The following is a 14,029-nucleotide window of genomic DNA, read 5'->3' as shown; positions in this document are numbered from 1 at the left end:
GTATAAAGACGAGGAAAAGAACAAAATCATGACGAAAATAAAAGTATTGCATTTCCGTTTTGGAAAAAGGAGTTTGGGTAAGGAAAACGAATCATAAAGATAAAAATGGCACGGCCGGATTGGATTCTCTGTACATAGTTAAGCATAGTAAGAAGCTGAATATAATGTCTATTGTGTTTTTTGTAGAAACTCGACCACTTTGTTGTGTAACTCGACCCATTCTTGAGGTCATTTAAATGTTGCTCATGTCATTACCCGTAGTCTCAAAAAGCTATAGGCGATTCACTTGGTGAACCCCTTGATGTGCTGATCATGCAACTCTTTCACAGCAGGGATGATCAGCTTTTCAACCTCGACGCCGGGATCCTCACGGGGCAGCTCCTCGGCCTTTAGAGGTCGCAGCTCAGCTTCGCCCCAGCCGCCCTCCCGAGGCACACGCACCCAGCGGTCTTCGCGGCCGGGACTCACAAAGACGACCTCCCACTTGCGTGTAGAGAGCAGGTTGCCGATGACGAGGTGGTGCTGGTACCTGTCCAAGCTGTATCGCGCCTTGCGCACCAAAAGAGCAGGGTCCGTCTCGAGCTTGAAAGACACAATCATGCCCTCAGGTGCCCAGCCGTCGACCAGGTTTTTGAGGAACTTGGGCACGGGGTCAAGATCAACGACAAGGCGCTTGGAGCGAGGGACTGAGGGCGATGAATCAAAGTTGTCAAACGTCTCCTCGTCGTCGGGTTTCCTCTCATCCACAGCGTTGGTCGACTGGATCTTGTGCTCCGACATGCGGTCCGGGGGCACGAAAAAGTCGGAAACAGCGGCTGCAAGGTACAAGAGTCCAGAAGGGCCCAGAGGCCTCATGAGACGAGCAATCTCACGCAGCTCGTGCAGATAATCGACGATGGTGACAAAGGGAAGTGTCAGGAGCATGTTGCCATCCCTAGCCTTGCGGTACTTTCTCAAAACACCTCTCATCTTGTCCTCAACCTCGGACCGCACACCAATCCGCCCCTCACCATCCTCGGCTAGAAAGTCAAGAAAGCAATCGGTAGCATGGGAATAATGCCTCGAGTAAGGCAAGAGACTAAACTCTCGGTGCAGGAAAATCACAGCGTACCCGGCCTCGAGAAAGTACTCTGCGCTGGTGGCGCCGCGGGTTCCGGCGCTGAAGTTGTCAATGTAGCGGACCGTCTGGCGCTCGAGAGGGACGGTGGTGCCTCCAGAGGTGACGAGGACGACGCGGTGGCCGGCCGCGGCGTGGGATGAGATGAAGCCGGCAGCGAGGGCAGTGTGAGCCGCGAGGTTGCGCGGAGGCGGGTTCTGAGAGAAGTAGCCGTCCTCGGCGGCGAGGGCCTCGGTGGTAGATGAAGCGGGAGCGGCCATGGCCGGGGACGGGACACGGGCGGGCGAGTGGAGTAAAAGATCGGAGGTGTGTCCGGGGGTTGTCAGCGGAGAAGAATTGGAGAGATGGGTGGATGAGGAGGTCAATTGATTGAAAAGAATGGAAAAGTAAACAATCAAGATTTTAGAAAATCACCTGTGGGCGACCTTTTTATCCTCGCTTCCAGCTTCTCCTCATGATCAAAGAGGGTCCCCCATCACCCTGTGCTCACAACTACGAAGCATAATTCATCCCGGCGGATTTTTTGGGGCCATTTCGTCTCGCCAGACAGCCGTTGGGGATGAGAAATGGTTATCATTCTTGAGGGTCTGCATTTGATCTATGATTCTTGATATTCAGTTTCATTCATCAATTCCTATCCTTTCATCTCAAGTTGCGTCCATCAACTTCCAATTCGCCCCCTCTGCCGGTGGTCCGGTGAGAGCTTCAGTTCCCCACATCCACACATCATAACGCTGCCAGGAGAGCTCACATGACACTGTGTTGCCCCAGTCTCAAGATTCAGCTTCCCATTTTAGATCGAGCACTGTTCCTCTACGGTTCGCTTGGACAAGCCGTTCCGTGTCGGCATCCTAGACTTTCTAGCCCAGCGCCCTTGTGTTTTGGCCGCGATCAGATCATCTTGGAGCGGGAGGACAATTGAACTCACTTGGCGCATTCTACCACTGCCGAGGTATAGACGATATACTACAACATTCAATCCTCATACGGCATAGGGTACCAAAGCTGCACAAAATCACAGAAAGATACTCCCAGAGTAAATAAGGGAACCCGGGTCTAGATCTCGTAATCTCTCACGTTCAGACTGCAGCAGTCTAGCTACTTATTCAAGCTACTGCCTCCAGCTCCCAACAACCCCGAGGATGTCTTCAAACTTCGAGGCAACCGAAATGTCAAAGATTGACGCCCTCCCAGACAGCCACCAATATACTTTTCATAGGGCGCTGAGAAACCTATTATCAACTGATGTCGCCGTGCATACCTATGCCCAGATCCTCGACGGACTGCCAACAGAGCAATCATTCCTCGAGGGCTATGTTCGCCTAGACGAAACCCATCCTGTCTTTGAGTTGGGCCATACGGAAATGTGTGAAGGGTTCCTTGATAAAGCTCGGGAGTTCAGACACCGATTCGATCCTTGCGAGCTCGTGTTTAAAGAAACATGTGAGATCGGCTTTTCTTTTGATATTCTTAACCTTGTATGAACGAGGTTACCGTCCTGTTACAGGCTAACCGCATAATCGAAATCAGCTTCTCTCTGCCTTTCGGGACACTGTACCAGGGTCCAACGACTTTAACCTACGGCTTATTGAACTTGTCGTCGTCGCCTGCCATCAGATCGCCGCCTATCTCTTTGAGCTAGACGACGGGGCCCACAAGCACGAAGTGTATGACAGCTGGATGCGGCAGCAGCTTATGGAGTCAGTTTTGCAGTCAAGGCCTGGGAAGGCCAGGAGCATGTACAAAATCCCACCAGCTGCCTTCTTTCACCCATCGTATGTGTATCCCGACCAGTACCCTCGAGGCGTCGCCGACGTTGCCGGATACTGGGCAGAGGGCAAGATCTTTGGGGGTGTCGTGGTGTTTGACCGCGGCGAGACTGAACAAGAGGTATGATTAACGTTCAACTTGGGCAGGGCATTGTAGTCCGTGGCCAACCGTCATCGCTAACGATGCATGTCCCCAGTGCAAGGCCATGTGGATTCATGGAGCCCTTTTCCGGGGTCCTCGGACACTCTACCCGCCTACCCAAGACCAGTTTGATTCCCTCGTCAAGTTCCTTCTCGCCTTTCCAGGAGAGGGCGCGCCATCCCCCCTGCCTATACGCGGCACACCGGAAAACCGTCCTCGCTGGCATCCATACCACGCCCTTGCCAAGTACCACATCTTTCGCGACAAGTATGAGAGACAACCCGGGCCAGAGCCTCAAGAGTATGGCCACAGGGGACCAGTCCCGGCCGATTGGCCCGAGATGACCGACTACTGGATTGCCATCAACCACTTGGTTCTCAGGAGCGAAGGGGCGACGATAACGGATGAGGACACTGCTGCGGCTCGGTCACGGCTGAAGGAGGTGACACCATCCTCACCTTACTGGAGTTACTGGAACCCCGGGTACTCCCAGTAGGCTGATACCGAATAGCCTATGTTGTGGGTTGATTAGCGAGCACTGGTCCTCTATTTCATTTCCTCTTTTTCTTATTGTGCCGTATATTCTCTTGTCTGATTTTGCAAAGAGTTTGGCGACTTGCACTGACGAGTTGACCAACATCTGATTTCACGGGCTACAACTTAGGAGGCTCTGGATCTCATATTATTATCATCTCTCGCGGGTGTCAATGCGCAACGCGTGCTTCCAATCTCTCTACTCGTACATGCAAGTATTATTACAATAATCTCGTTGTTTTATATCTCATCGCTTGCCCTCATTACCCGGTGACAACCTCCACGCCCGCAGAGGCAGGCTCTGCAGATGCAGCACCTTGGGCTTGATGTACCACAAAAAGGTGGCAATGCCAAACAGCACACACAGTATATTGACCACGTAGTACCCGTCGTGGATCATCTCGCATGTGCCTCCTCCGGCCTCGCACCTCTCCTTCTCAGATTGCACGGCGCACGAGAATGCCTCAGTGATGAGGGGGCTCTTGGTGTCTGAGCTGCCGGGCTTACCAGGGTGGCAGGTGGCCACTGTGAAGCTGTCGACGAGCTGCAGGACAAAATAACGCGGGAATGTACCGCCAAGATTGCAGACGCTGTAGGCTGTTAGCTCAATGCAATTAGAAGCAAGCCAAGACATTTACTTACGTTGCCAAGAGTGTCATGTAAGTACCGCCAATGACGGGGTCTGACACTCGCGCGTGGAAAGCTGAAACAGCGACAAACATGATAGTGTTGGTAAAAGTTGAAAAGAGATGCTCGGCGATGACAACCAAGAGATACCAGGGAGTAACTCCCTCGGCAGGAAAGATGGCTACGACAAATTGGGCTGTCAGAGCTGCGACAAGTCTGCCCATGAAGCCCCAGCACCACAACCGCATAGGCGTATACTTTTGCGACCACATGCCAGCATAATAACCCAGGCCAATCTCGAAAGGAAAGTCGATGAGAACTGTCAGGGCCATGTTATCCTTGCCAAAGCCCTTATCCAAGAGCTTCAGGTTGGTGACGCCGTCGTTGGCCTGGAAGCCAATCTTGGCAATGAGGTGGACGATGATGATGGTCTGCACGTTCTTGAGCTTGAGGATACCCCACATGATGCGGTACACATCCCACACGCCATCTTCATTGTGCGACTTTTCCTCCTTCTTTAGGAGGCCGAGCCCAACGGTGACGATGATATACGACCAACCCCAGAACTTGAGGTATCCACCAAGAGAGATGAGGCCGTCGTCCGAAGGAACGGCTCGGAACCACTTGTTGGCAAAGTCGGCGGCGTTAAAGGCGAGGAAGACGGTATAGGACATGAAGTGGCCGGCTGTGAGACCGACGGTCTGAGCGGTAGACGCATACGACACATTTCCGGGTGTCAAGAGCGTGAGCGCCCAGCCATCAACGGCGATATCCTGGGTCGCGCACATCAGGACTAGGAAGAACCACCAAAGCATGAAAGAAAAGGCAGTCATTCCGCCAGGCTTCCCTGCTGAAGCCATCATGTCCTCCACATGCGATCCTAGCCACAGCATGCCAAAGCCCGAGAGAAACTGAATTGGAACGATCCACGTCTTTCTTCGTCCAATCTTGGGGCTCCAGATGGCGTCCACAAAGGGGCTCCAGAACAGCTTGAGAGAGTACGGGTACGAGGCCAAGCTGAAGACGCCAATCTCGCTATAAGACATGTGATTCTTGAGCAGGAACGGCACAGATCCCGTCGCGAGACCCATGGGGATGCCCTGCAGAAAGTATAGGAGGACCAGGAGGAGAAAGTTCCTCTGGTCCTGTCGGGGGAGGTCCAGGAAGCCGTGGTTGTTGAGGGCCGGGGTCTTGGGGACGGGGTCGTCGAGGGAGAAGGACTCGCTCTTGATGAAGTTTGCGGCGACGTTGTCGGCGTCGGGGTTGGCGGCCTTGCGCCGCATTTCTACTCCGCTGCTCATGATGCCGTTTCCGTTTCCATTCGCATCCTCTACCTTGAGCGTCAGGGGCGGTCGGCGGTTTTTGTTTTGAGGTCGTCGGGCTCTGGCGGTCATAGGTGGCGGGAGGAAGATCGAGGTACGAGCGCGTTAAGGAGGGTGTTATCTCAAGAGGTCGCAATGAGTGCGACGAGGCGTTGGACAGCGTCAAAGTCAGATCTCGGGGGGTGGGACACGGGCTCTCGGTGACGTATAAAGCCGGCAGGGGGGAACGTGGTGAATGGCAGCGCGGTTCGAGTTGAGATGAGTAAAGTTGAATAAAGGAGAGAGAGAATATTATAGATAGTGGTCAAAGGAAGGGAGAGAAGATGGTAACAAGAATCAACAACTAGAACAAGTATGCCCGAACCAGGCAGCAAACCAGCGAGCCGCAAAGGTTCAGAAGAATAAGTCAGTAGTAGCGTTTCGGGATACGGAACCGGGTTGGCGTCGAAAAAAACAGCTTCCGCTACCGTGGCCTCTTCAGGCTAAAGGATGGGATCTGATTGGATTGCTTCGATGTGGATGGATGGATCTGGATCTTGATGGAGAAGGTCTCGTCTCTTTTGTCCCTGGCCTCTTCTCTTTGACACGTTTGGTGGCGACAACGTCAACGTCAACGATACCGCCGCAGTAGAGCCTGGACAGAAATAACGATACAGAGATGATGCGATCAAGCCTCTCATAAGAAACAAGCAACAAGAACCCTCGAGCCACAGAGGGACAGGGGACGCCTCACCTCTCGGAACTCGCGTCTCTTCCCAAACAGGCAGCGCGTCAGGGGGTGGTTGATTGATTGAAATCATGGATGGATCATGGCGAGGGGGAGACCCCACTGGCTCCCCGCCCGGCATCTCGCCCTCTGGATTACCAATCAGACGTGCTGATGATTTGAGATCCGGGCTCTGGCTGTCACTGGGCCATGTGCTGTGGCTTGTGTTTGAGCCTGGGGTCCAGCGCATGACTTTGCTTACGACATGTGAAGACGTGTTGAATCGGGATTTGAGAATCATTTGAAGCGTCAAAGGTGATTCTTCAGCCTGATTAGAAATGGAATTCCCGATGAAAGAGATGACTCACTCAAGTCTTCCCTCTTGAATTTGCCTTCATGATGAAACAGCAAGAACCCCGGATCTCGGGGTTTGTATTATCCGCACAGACCATCCCGTCTTATCTTATCATCTCCCTGTCAGAGCTCCGTCAACTGCGACTGGCTGAGCTTGATTGTTTGTAAACAGCTGCATTCTCAACACCAACAACTGGGCAGCAACACTCTCGCCCTCTGCAGACAAGACCATCATGTCGTCAGAAATAGCCCTCCCAGATGTTAATCCTCTTGATCAGGAAATTGCGACTCTAAAGGAGCAAGGTAGGTCCCATAGCGACGGGCGCATTCAATTACACCGGCTAACTATAGCAGTCGCTTCTTTGCGCAAGTCGCTCAAGATCGAAACTTCCACAATCCTCGCCTCTTCCTCGACTAGGAGTCTTCTTAAACCATCTAGCAGTCTCCTCTCGTCTCGGAACACTACCCCCTCTCGCGCAAAGCTCCTCAGCGAAGCCGACAAGCAAAAGGCTTACAATCAACAATGTCTCTATCGCATATGCAGCTCCGTTACCTCCTTCAAGGTCCACGACCCTGATCCCAATGCGGTTGATGGCGGCCACGTCCTCGGTTTGCGCTTCGAAGTCATGTCCAAGGGCCAGTTCCTGCGACCCTACTACGTCATGCTCAACAGACCGTACTTCAACTCCAAAAACCTGCGCATTCACCGCCACACCCTCCCTCCCTCGATACCACTCTCCGGTCTAGCCACCCGTCACCTTCCAGCGCCGCGACCCGAGAGCGACAATCCTCCAAAGCAGGATCTAGACCGTTTCGTGAGGACACTCAGAAGAGAGATTGTGCGGTACCATAACCGACTCGGTGTATCAGCCGATTTAAGACGAAGCCTCGGCCTACACGACAAGACGGCCGAGGATATTATGCCAGACGATATTGTCGAGGTCGGCATTGCCGATATCGAAGCCAAGCAGATCCGCTTTTCCTGGGCCGACGACCGCAGCGGTAGAGTCGTGATGGACGATGATGGCAGGGTGGTCAAGCTTATCATGTTTGGCAGAGAAGGTCGTGATTGGGAAACGACCAAGGAGCTGTATGGCAAGTATGATCGTATCGAGGATGTCACCAGGCAGCTACAAGAGTATGTCAATGGTTGAGACCATTGTATGATGCCATGAACTATAAGCAGAACTTCAAAGGCGGATGCATCAAGGCACGAAGGATGGGCACATTGTCCAGCCAAAGACGTTGCGGCATATGTAGACCCGAATACGCGTCGAAAGTCTTTTAAAAGACCAGTATCTCAAGAAATGTCGGGTCAGGGGAACCAGTCAAAAACGCACCGATCCAGGGCTCTGGGTTAGGGGAAGGGTAAGTGGTCTGGCACGAAAGAAGAATCGCATATCTAACACTTGGGAGCAGGGATAGAATTACAAATGAGAATGAATTATGTATCAAGACTAAGTATAAGAATCGATCCCGAGAACGGGACGCCAGAAGAAGAGAATTAAACCACATCAAAATGTCTCTCAGATCGCATCGCCATCATTTCCTACAACCATTACTGTCATGCGCATGAAATCTTGAGAAAATTCACACAGGTCGAAATATAAACATGTCTAGAAGAGAGCAACAGCGGCGGCAGCAGCGACGGCAACAGCTCCAGCGATACCGTAACCGCTTCGAACGGCAGCACCGACGACAACGGGCGCAGTAGGGGTAGCGTAGCCAGGAGTCTTGATGGTGCCAACAGTGGTGGGTGCGGGGCAGCCAGGGCCGGGGCAGTAGACGGGAACCTCAGTAGTAGGGCTGCCGGGAGGAGGAGGAGGGTAGGCACCAGTCTCGGCAGAAGGAGAAGGGTGGATGGGGTACTCGGGCTGTCCAGCGGGAGGAGTGTAAGTCTCCTCGCCAGAAGGAGTCTCAGGGGCCTCAGGGACGTAACCAGGCTTGTCGCCGGTAGGGGCAGGCTGCTCGGGGGTGTACACAGGCGTCTCGACGGCAGGATAAGTGGGCTTCTCAGCAGGGACAGACTTGGTGTACACGGGGTGCTCAACGGGAGTAGAGGTCTCCTCAGCAGTGTATCCGGGCTTCTCGTAGGTAGGGTGCTCAGGCTCGGCAGAGGTCTCGGCGGGGGGCTGAGGAGAGCTGTAGACGGGCTTGGTCGCCTTGTCGGACGGGCAAGGAGTAGTCTCGGCGGGGTGAGGGTAGATGGGCTCCTCAGAAGTCACGGGGTAGCCCTTGGTAGGCTCAGGGTATTCGTTGGTCTCGCTGGGCTCAGGATACTCCGTGTCAACAGGCTCAGGGTACTCAGCCGTCTCCTCGGGCTCGTGGTACTCCTCAGTTTCTTGGGGCTCGGGGTACTCTTCGATCTCGCTGGTCACAGCAGGCTGGGGGTACTCCTCAGTCTCGGCAGGCTCAGGGTACTCGTCCGTCTCGCCAGGCACGGGGTACTCGTAGCTCCTTGGCTGAGGATAAGCGTTTCCTTGTCCAGAGTAAGGGTATCCGGTGTTCTTGCTAGGCTGATGATAAACCTCGGTTTCGACAGACTCGGGACAATCATCCGTCTCAGCAGGGGGGTAGTATGGGGCAGCTGGCTCGTAGCCATTGGATTCGGTGTGCTGAGGGTACGTGACGGGCTTCTCAGGCTGGGGATAGACCTTTGCCTGAGTAGGCTGAGGGTATCCCTTGGTCTGGTGAGGTTGAGGGTATACCTTGTCCTTGCCTGGACCCGTGTAACCCGTCTTGACAGGAACGGGGTAGATGGTGGTCGTCTCAGGGACCACGACCGAGGCGTAGCGACCAGGGCAGTGAGGGACATTGGTCGGGCAGTCAACGACGGTGTTGACATGAGTGATAGTCTTGGTAGTCCAGACATACTCGCCCTGGCCGGGATGATTGGGCTTTCCGGGGTGAACCCAGTGCCAACCATCATCGTCATCATGGTCACAGCCATCCATGTCAACGCCATGGTGAGGAGGGTGCCAGACATCGATGCAGTCCTCGGGAGGGTTACCCTTAGGGCCAATGTCAAGATTGATGGGCAACTCGATGCCCAAGGGCAGCTTGATGTCCGCGTTGAGGGACAGCAGAGCCTCGGCGGTGGCCGCGAGGGCAGGGAGGGCGAAGGCGTTGTACTTCATTGTTGCTAGTAGAGCGAGTGTATGTTGATTTTTTGTGTACAAGAGAATGGCACGTCAAACGAGTGACTCTGTTATGAACAGGTGGGAAGGTGAATACAAGAAGTGATGAGGATGAAGAATCGAGAATGGAGAGGGAAGAGGTGGTGTTTTATCTTCAGTTTCTCTCCATTCGTGGAGTCCATCGTTGTAGCTCTCAGTGTTCCTAAAGCATCACATCTGAGAATATTACCAAACAAGAGACATGAAAAACAAAGCGGTCCGATTCATAAAATGACGGCATCTCAGATTATCCAGTTGCGCCGCCTCTAGAAAAGCAACCGTTAACGCAAGAAACCAATCAACTCGCCTTGCAACTATTCTCAGCCGGAACAATGTCTGATGAACCATTGAAACAATGAGATTGTCCGCCTTGAAACTAGAGGGGTAGTGCCTGAGCGAAAAAGCAAGTAGACGCTTGACATAAAAGGCCCGAGTTGGGTTTGCTGCATGTCTTGGATCGGGACTTGGGGCGATGAGAGACACGATGATGGCATCTTTGCATTTATTTCCGTAGTAGTGGTCCCAATGCTGGGCACAATCAAGTAGAAAGGATAGTAATTGCGGTTCTTGTCGGACGGTACCATGTCAACGAAATTACTCGGCGTGTTCGAGTAGCTATTCCGAGAGCAATACACGGCATCATGTAGGGGTTCCTGCCGTCCCGTCACGGTTTGTTACACATCGACTTGAAGTTGCTTTTGGGACATGGATAGCACAACCCGGTTATGGGGATGTCTAAGATCCGAGTTCGCATGCGAAACATGTTTGACGGGAAAAGAGGGGGAAACGGGATTGTAAATGGTTAGAGCAATGTGCCTTTGCAAGACATGAATTGCTCTTTTGTTTCATGGCTTTAGTTTCCGATCTATTTCCCCTTGCTGACGTTCAACTCCACGCCGGATTGCCAGGGAGCCGCAACACGGCAACTCTTTGCCATCTCTAGACGCTCATCCGAGATTCAATCGTGGAAATCATAACCCTAGCTTGTGATTCCGAGGGTTCTTGCTCGTGGCTTCAACTGCAAGACCCCAAGTCAGATGGCCCAGTCTGTTCAAATGTCAGCATCGCCGTCGTCTTGAAGAACAGTCAACATACCCAATCTACTCCTGCTCTTCGCCTCTATCCTCTTCTCCTCCCTCGAAGCGATAGTTCCTCGTGATAGAATATCCAGTCACAGTCTCAACCTCACCAATCGAGTGGCTTCTTAGTCGCCGGCGCACCAGCCGAGACAAGCGGCTCATCCATGACACCCTCAAGCCTCTCCCCCGTCTCATCATCCAAGACGCCCCTGTCGATCCTCCACAGCGCCACCTGCTCGTCCACGGCAGTCGTCCACTTTTTGATCAGCGGGTGCGCGTCCGCCACGTCCGCAAACACAACGTCGTCGCCATCGGCCTTGACTTCGTACTTCCAGTTGCCGTCCTCGGCCCAGTAGTCGGCTTTGAATACGCCCTTTACACTCAGGTCTTCGCGGGCTTGGCGGAGGAGCTCGGTGGTTTCGGGCGTGCGTGCTGCTTCGGCGATGCCTTCTAGTACGCCGAGGAGCTGGCCGGCCTTGAGTCCCACGGTCGCGCCTAGACTGAAGCCTTCATCAAAGCCCTCCTGTAGACTCTTTTCTTTTGAGACAGTGATTCCTTCTCGGTAGCCTGCTGTCGTGTGCTCCGTTTGCAACCTGTTGATGTCGGAGGGGTGAGAGACCGACTCATCATGATGCTCCGCCGTCGGCGATGAGGGGCCCGACCCAAAGACGTCATCCAGAGCATCATTGGAGGCTGCAGGCTCAACCTGAAGCTCCTCTTGAGGACGGCCGATGTAAGCGTCGTCGACCATTTCGGCGACGGGTTGGTAATGCATTGCTGTGATTGAGAGTTGTCAAGGTGTAGGGTAGCGATCGGAGTGAAAGAGTTGAAGCCAGTGGAAAACTCTTCTTCGAAGATGAGCTAAGCAAAGTCAACCACGAAAATCATTCAGCTCAACCTCATCTCAAACATCGTGAGTATAAACCTAGCAATAATGGAGATGTTGATCATGCCGTAATTGTATTCTTGGTCTATTAATGGGCACCAGAAAACTCAAATGACAACTCAACGAATAATCAAGATCACAAACTGGTTGCGTTCGAAATACAACTCACAACGACGAACCCAAATATTCACCAAGCAATGAACACAACACAACGGAACAGGAATTCATACAAAACAAAGATCTTGACTCCCATACACCTTAGAACGGCAATATAAAACGGTCCTTCTTTGCCCAACACCAATTTAAGTATCGGAGTACAGGTCTCTCCAATCGCCAACATCTTGCCACGATGATGTCGATTCGTCCTCAGACGGCTCCAGGTTTTCATCCTTGCTCGGCAGTGTCTCGTCAATCTCCTCGGACTCTGAGAAGTTTGGCGACCGATCAATGCCTTCATACCTGGTTGACTTAGGACAAGCCTCCGGCGACGCCCATCGTTCTGACTCTGGGATAGACCGCCAAATGCCCACAAAGTCAGCCTTCCATGTCCTCAAACCGACAGTAGCCTTCCTTCGCTCCTCTAAACTGCGTCGACCTTGCTGCCCAAGAAGCATGAGGGTAAATGCCAGGTGCTGACCCACGGCAGTGCAGATCGGAGCGTTAGATGGATGAGCAGACACCTCAGGTCCAAACTCGGCCAGATGATAGTAGAGGGCCCCAGGCTCATCCCAATCAAGCTTGAGAAATACCGTAGCCTCTCCCGTGGTGACAAGTCCATACTCGAGACCCTCTTCAATCATCTGGCCATACGCATCCGTAAGAGCACACGCCGTCAGCTTCTCTGCGTGATACCGGAACCGCGCAGTCGAATATTGACAAGCCGGCAGCATCGACTCCCGGTTCACCACCTCCTCGTAGACGTCCATTTCACGAAGACCAACACGAAGACGAGAAGCAGTCAGCATGTGAGGCAGCACCCAGTCGACGACGCAAACTATCTCTTGCTGCACAGATGGCTGGTCGACGGAGCTGCCAGGGGTGCATGGGAATGACATACGCCTATCGTAGGCTGCCCCAAAAGCATCGATGACAAAGTCTTGCCTATCCTCAAAGTCGACACCGTCTCCAATATCAAATGCCTCTCGGATCTTTTCAATCTTTGCAAGCTCTGAGATGATGGCGGCAACCGGCTTCTCGAGGCTGTCACGCATGAAGAACCGAAAAAATGTTTCGTCTCCAATCGGCTTCCTCGGGGAGCGTCCCTTCCAAAGACGCTCCATGACATCTCTGTTCTCAAAGACTCGAGTCTCAGATCCGAGTGCGTCGTAGAGTTTGCCAAAGGTGAGTCTCTGCTGGTTGATAAAGTCGGCCCAGGGCTTCAGCTTAGGACAGGGCTTGTCCTGTGGCATGTCCGCGTAGCCCAACGAGAGTTCTCGTGTATCTGTTTCCACGGCGAACCCGGAAAAGATGAGTTCATGGCAGGCAGTCAAGTACTCGTCAAGTGTTGTGGGGCTTGCTCGCCGCTTGGGAATCTCGTCTCGTTGGTGTCTAGGTCGATGTGTAGGCTGGTGTGCATGGTGGTCTACACAGGTTGCATCGTGAGGTCTCTGGTTGAGCTCTGCAGCCTTGCGGTGCAGGCTGTTCAGATCTTCCATGTTCATGTGTGTAGCCATCTCGTTGACAAGTTGCTTCTGAGTTATCAGATATCTCGTTGTTGTTTGAATCGTACGTGGGTCAGAGATGAGAAGTGGGAAAGCAGTGGATGTGAATGGATGCGTAGTTGAGAAGTTGGACTGTAAACAAAGATGTGATGGCCTTCATGTAAATACCTATTTTGTTCTCGGTCATTCAGGCTCGTTCTGTGAGTCAAGGGAGTTGGCTTTTCGTGAAAACTTATCTTGATGTTATCCAAGTAACATCTCGGCCTCCACGCAAGGAGCCTAAAGACTATTTCCCAACACACCTTGACAAAGTAAAAGAGCACGATATCGTCCCTAAGCCTCTACCTTCCCAGCTCTTCACGGCGTTGATACCTGAGAGTAATGCCGTGCCCCCCTGAAGTTCTGTTCACCTTCTTTCGCAGCACTTGCAGTCAAAGTGCGCTTCCTGTTGCTCAACGAACGCTTGACTTAACCCCGATTCCCTTCTTACATACTTCTTTCCCTCGAGTACCTGCCTTAGGTCAGTAAACAAGAATTTCATCGCCTTGGCCATGAAGCGGAGTAGTTACATGTTGAAGTTAACCCCCTTTCCCAACAAACCTCGTGACCCCCCCAGTGTCGTCCACAACACGCATGACCTAACAGTTTGACATTAC

At 52.8% G+C, this 14,029-nt stretch overlaps 6 protein-coding genes and 1 pseudogene across 7 annotated transcripts, besides 1 other annotated feature; 2 read left to right on the top strand and 5 right to left on the bottom strand.

The window, feature by feature from the left end:
- Nucleotides 1-282: 282 nt before the first annotated feature.
- Nucleotides 283-1,377, bottom strand: NCS57_00427800 (uncharacterized protein; the record flags this gene model as incomplete). The annotated part of the gene is made up of 1 exon (XM_053054244.1): nt 283-1,377. One exon carries the CDS (start codon nt 1,375-1,377, stop codon nt 283-285), a length of 1,095 nt encoding a protein of 364 aa, XP_052916404.1.
- An 831-nt stretch (nt 1,378-2,208) lies between these two features.
- On the top strand, nt 2,209-3,524 carry NCS57_00427700 (annotated as a pseudogene). The gene is made up of 3 exons: nt 2,209-2,595; nt 2,648-3,007; nt 3,084-3,524.
- Nucleotides 2,209-3,524: a sequence feature.
- A 285-nt stretch (nt 3,525-3,809) lies between these two features.
- On the bottom strand, nt 3,810-5,583 carry NCS57_00427600 (uncharacterized protein; the record flags this gene model as incomplete). Its single annotated transcript, XM_053054243.1, has 2 exons — nt 3,810-4,152; nt 4,205-5,583. 2 exons carry the CDS (start codon nt 5,581-5,583, stop codon nt 3,810-3,812), a joined length of 1,722 nt encoding a protein of 573 aa, XP_052916403.1.
- Nucleotides 5,584-6,804: 1,221 nt separating this feature from the next.
- Nucleotides 6,805-7,725, top strand: NCS57_00427500 (uncharacterized protein; the record flags this gene model as incomplete). The annotated part of the gene is made up of 2 exons (XM_053054242.1): nt 6,805-6,874; nt 6,926-7,725. 2 exons carry the CDS (start codon nt 6,805-6,807, stop codon nt 7,723-7,725), a joined length of 870 nt encoding a protein of 289 aa, XP_052916402.1.
- A 462-nt stretch (nt 7,726-8,187) lies between these two features.
- On the bottom strand, nt 8,188-9,708 carry NCS57_00427400 (uncharacterized protein; the record flags this gene model as incomplete). The annotated part of the gene is made up of 1 exon (XM_053054241.1): nt 8,188-9,708. The coding sequence occupies one exon, from the start codon at nt 9,706-9,708 to the stop codon at nt 8,188-8,190; it is 1,521 nt and encodes a 506-aa protein (XP_052916401.1).
- A 1,224-nt stretch (nt 9,709-10,932) lies between these two features.
- On the bottom strand, nt 10,933-11,601 carry NCS57_00427300 (Protein YAE1; the record flags this gene model as incomplete). Its single annotated transcript, XM_053054240.1, has 1 exon — nt 10,933-11,601. The coding sequence occupies one exon, from the start codon at nt 11,599-11,601 to the stop codon at nt 10,933-10,935; it is 669 nt and encodes a 222-aa protein (XP_052916400.1).
- A 413-nt stretch (nt 11,602-12,014) lies between these two features.
- Nucleotides 12,015-13,385, bottom strand: NCS57_00427200 (uncharacterized protein; the record flags this gene model as incomplete). Its single annotated transcript, XM_053054239.1, has 1 exon — nt 12,015-13,385. One exon carries the CDS (start codon nt 13,383-13,385, stop codon nt 12,015-12,017), a length of 1,371 nt encoding a protein of 456 aa, XP_052916399.1.
- Between the last annotated feature and the right edge of the window lie 644 nt (nt 13,386-14,029).

This window comes from Fusarium keratoplasticum, chromosome 3 (genome assembly GCF_025433545.1).
Source record: "Fusarium keratoplasticum isolate Fu6.1 chromosome 3, whole genome shotgun sequence".
Lineage (NCBI taxonomy): Eukaryota > Fungi > Ascomycota > Sordariomycetes > Hypocreales > Nectriaceae > Fusarium > Fusarium keratoplasticum.
This window is presented reverse-complemented; position numbering and strand designations above follow the sequence as displayed.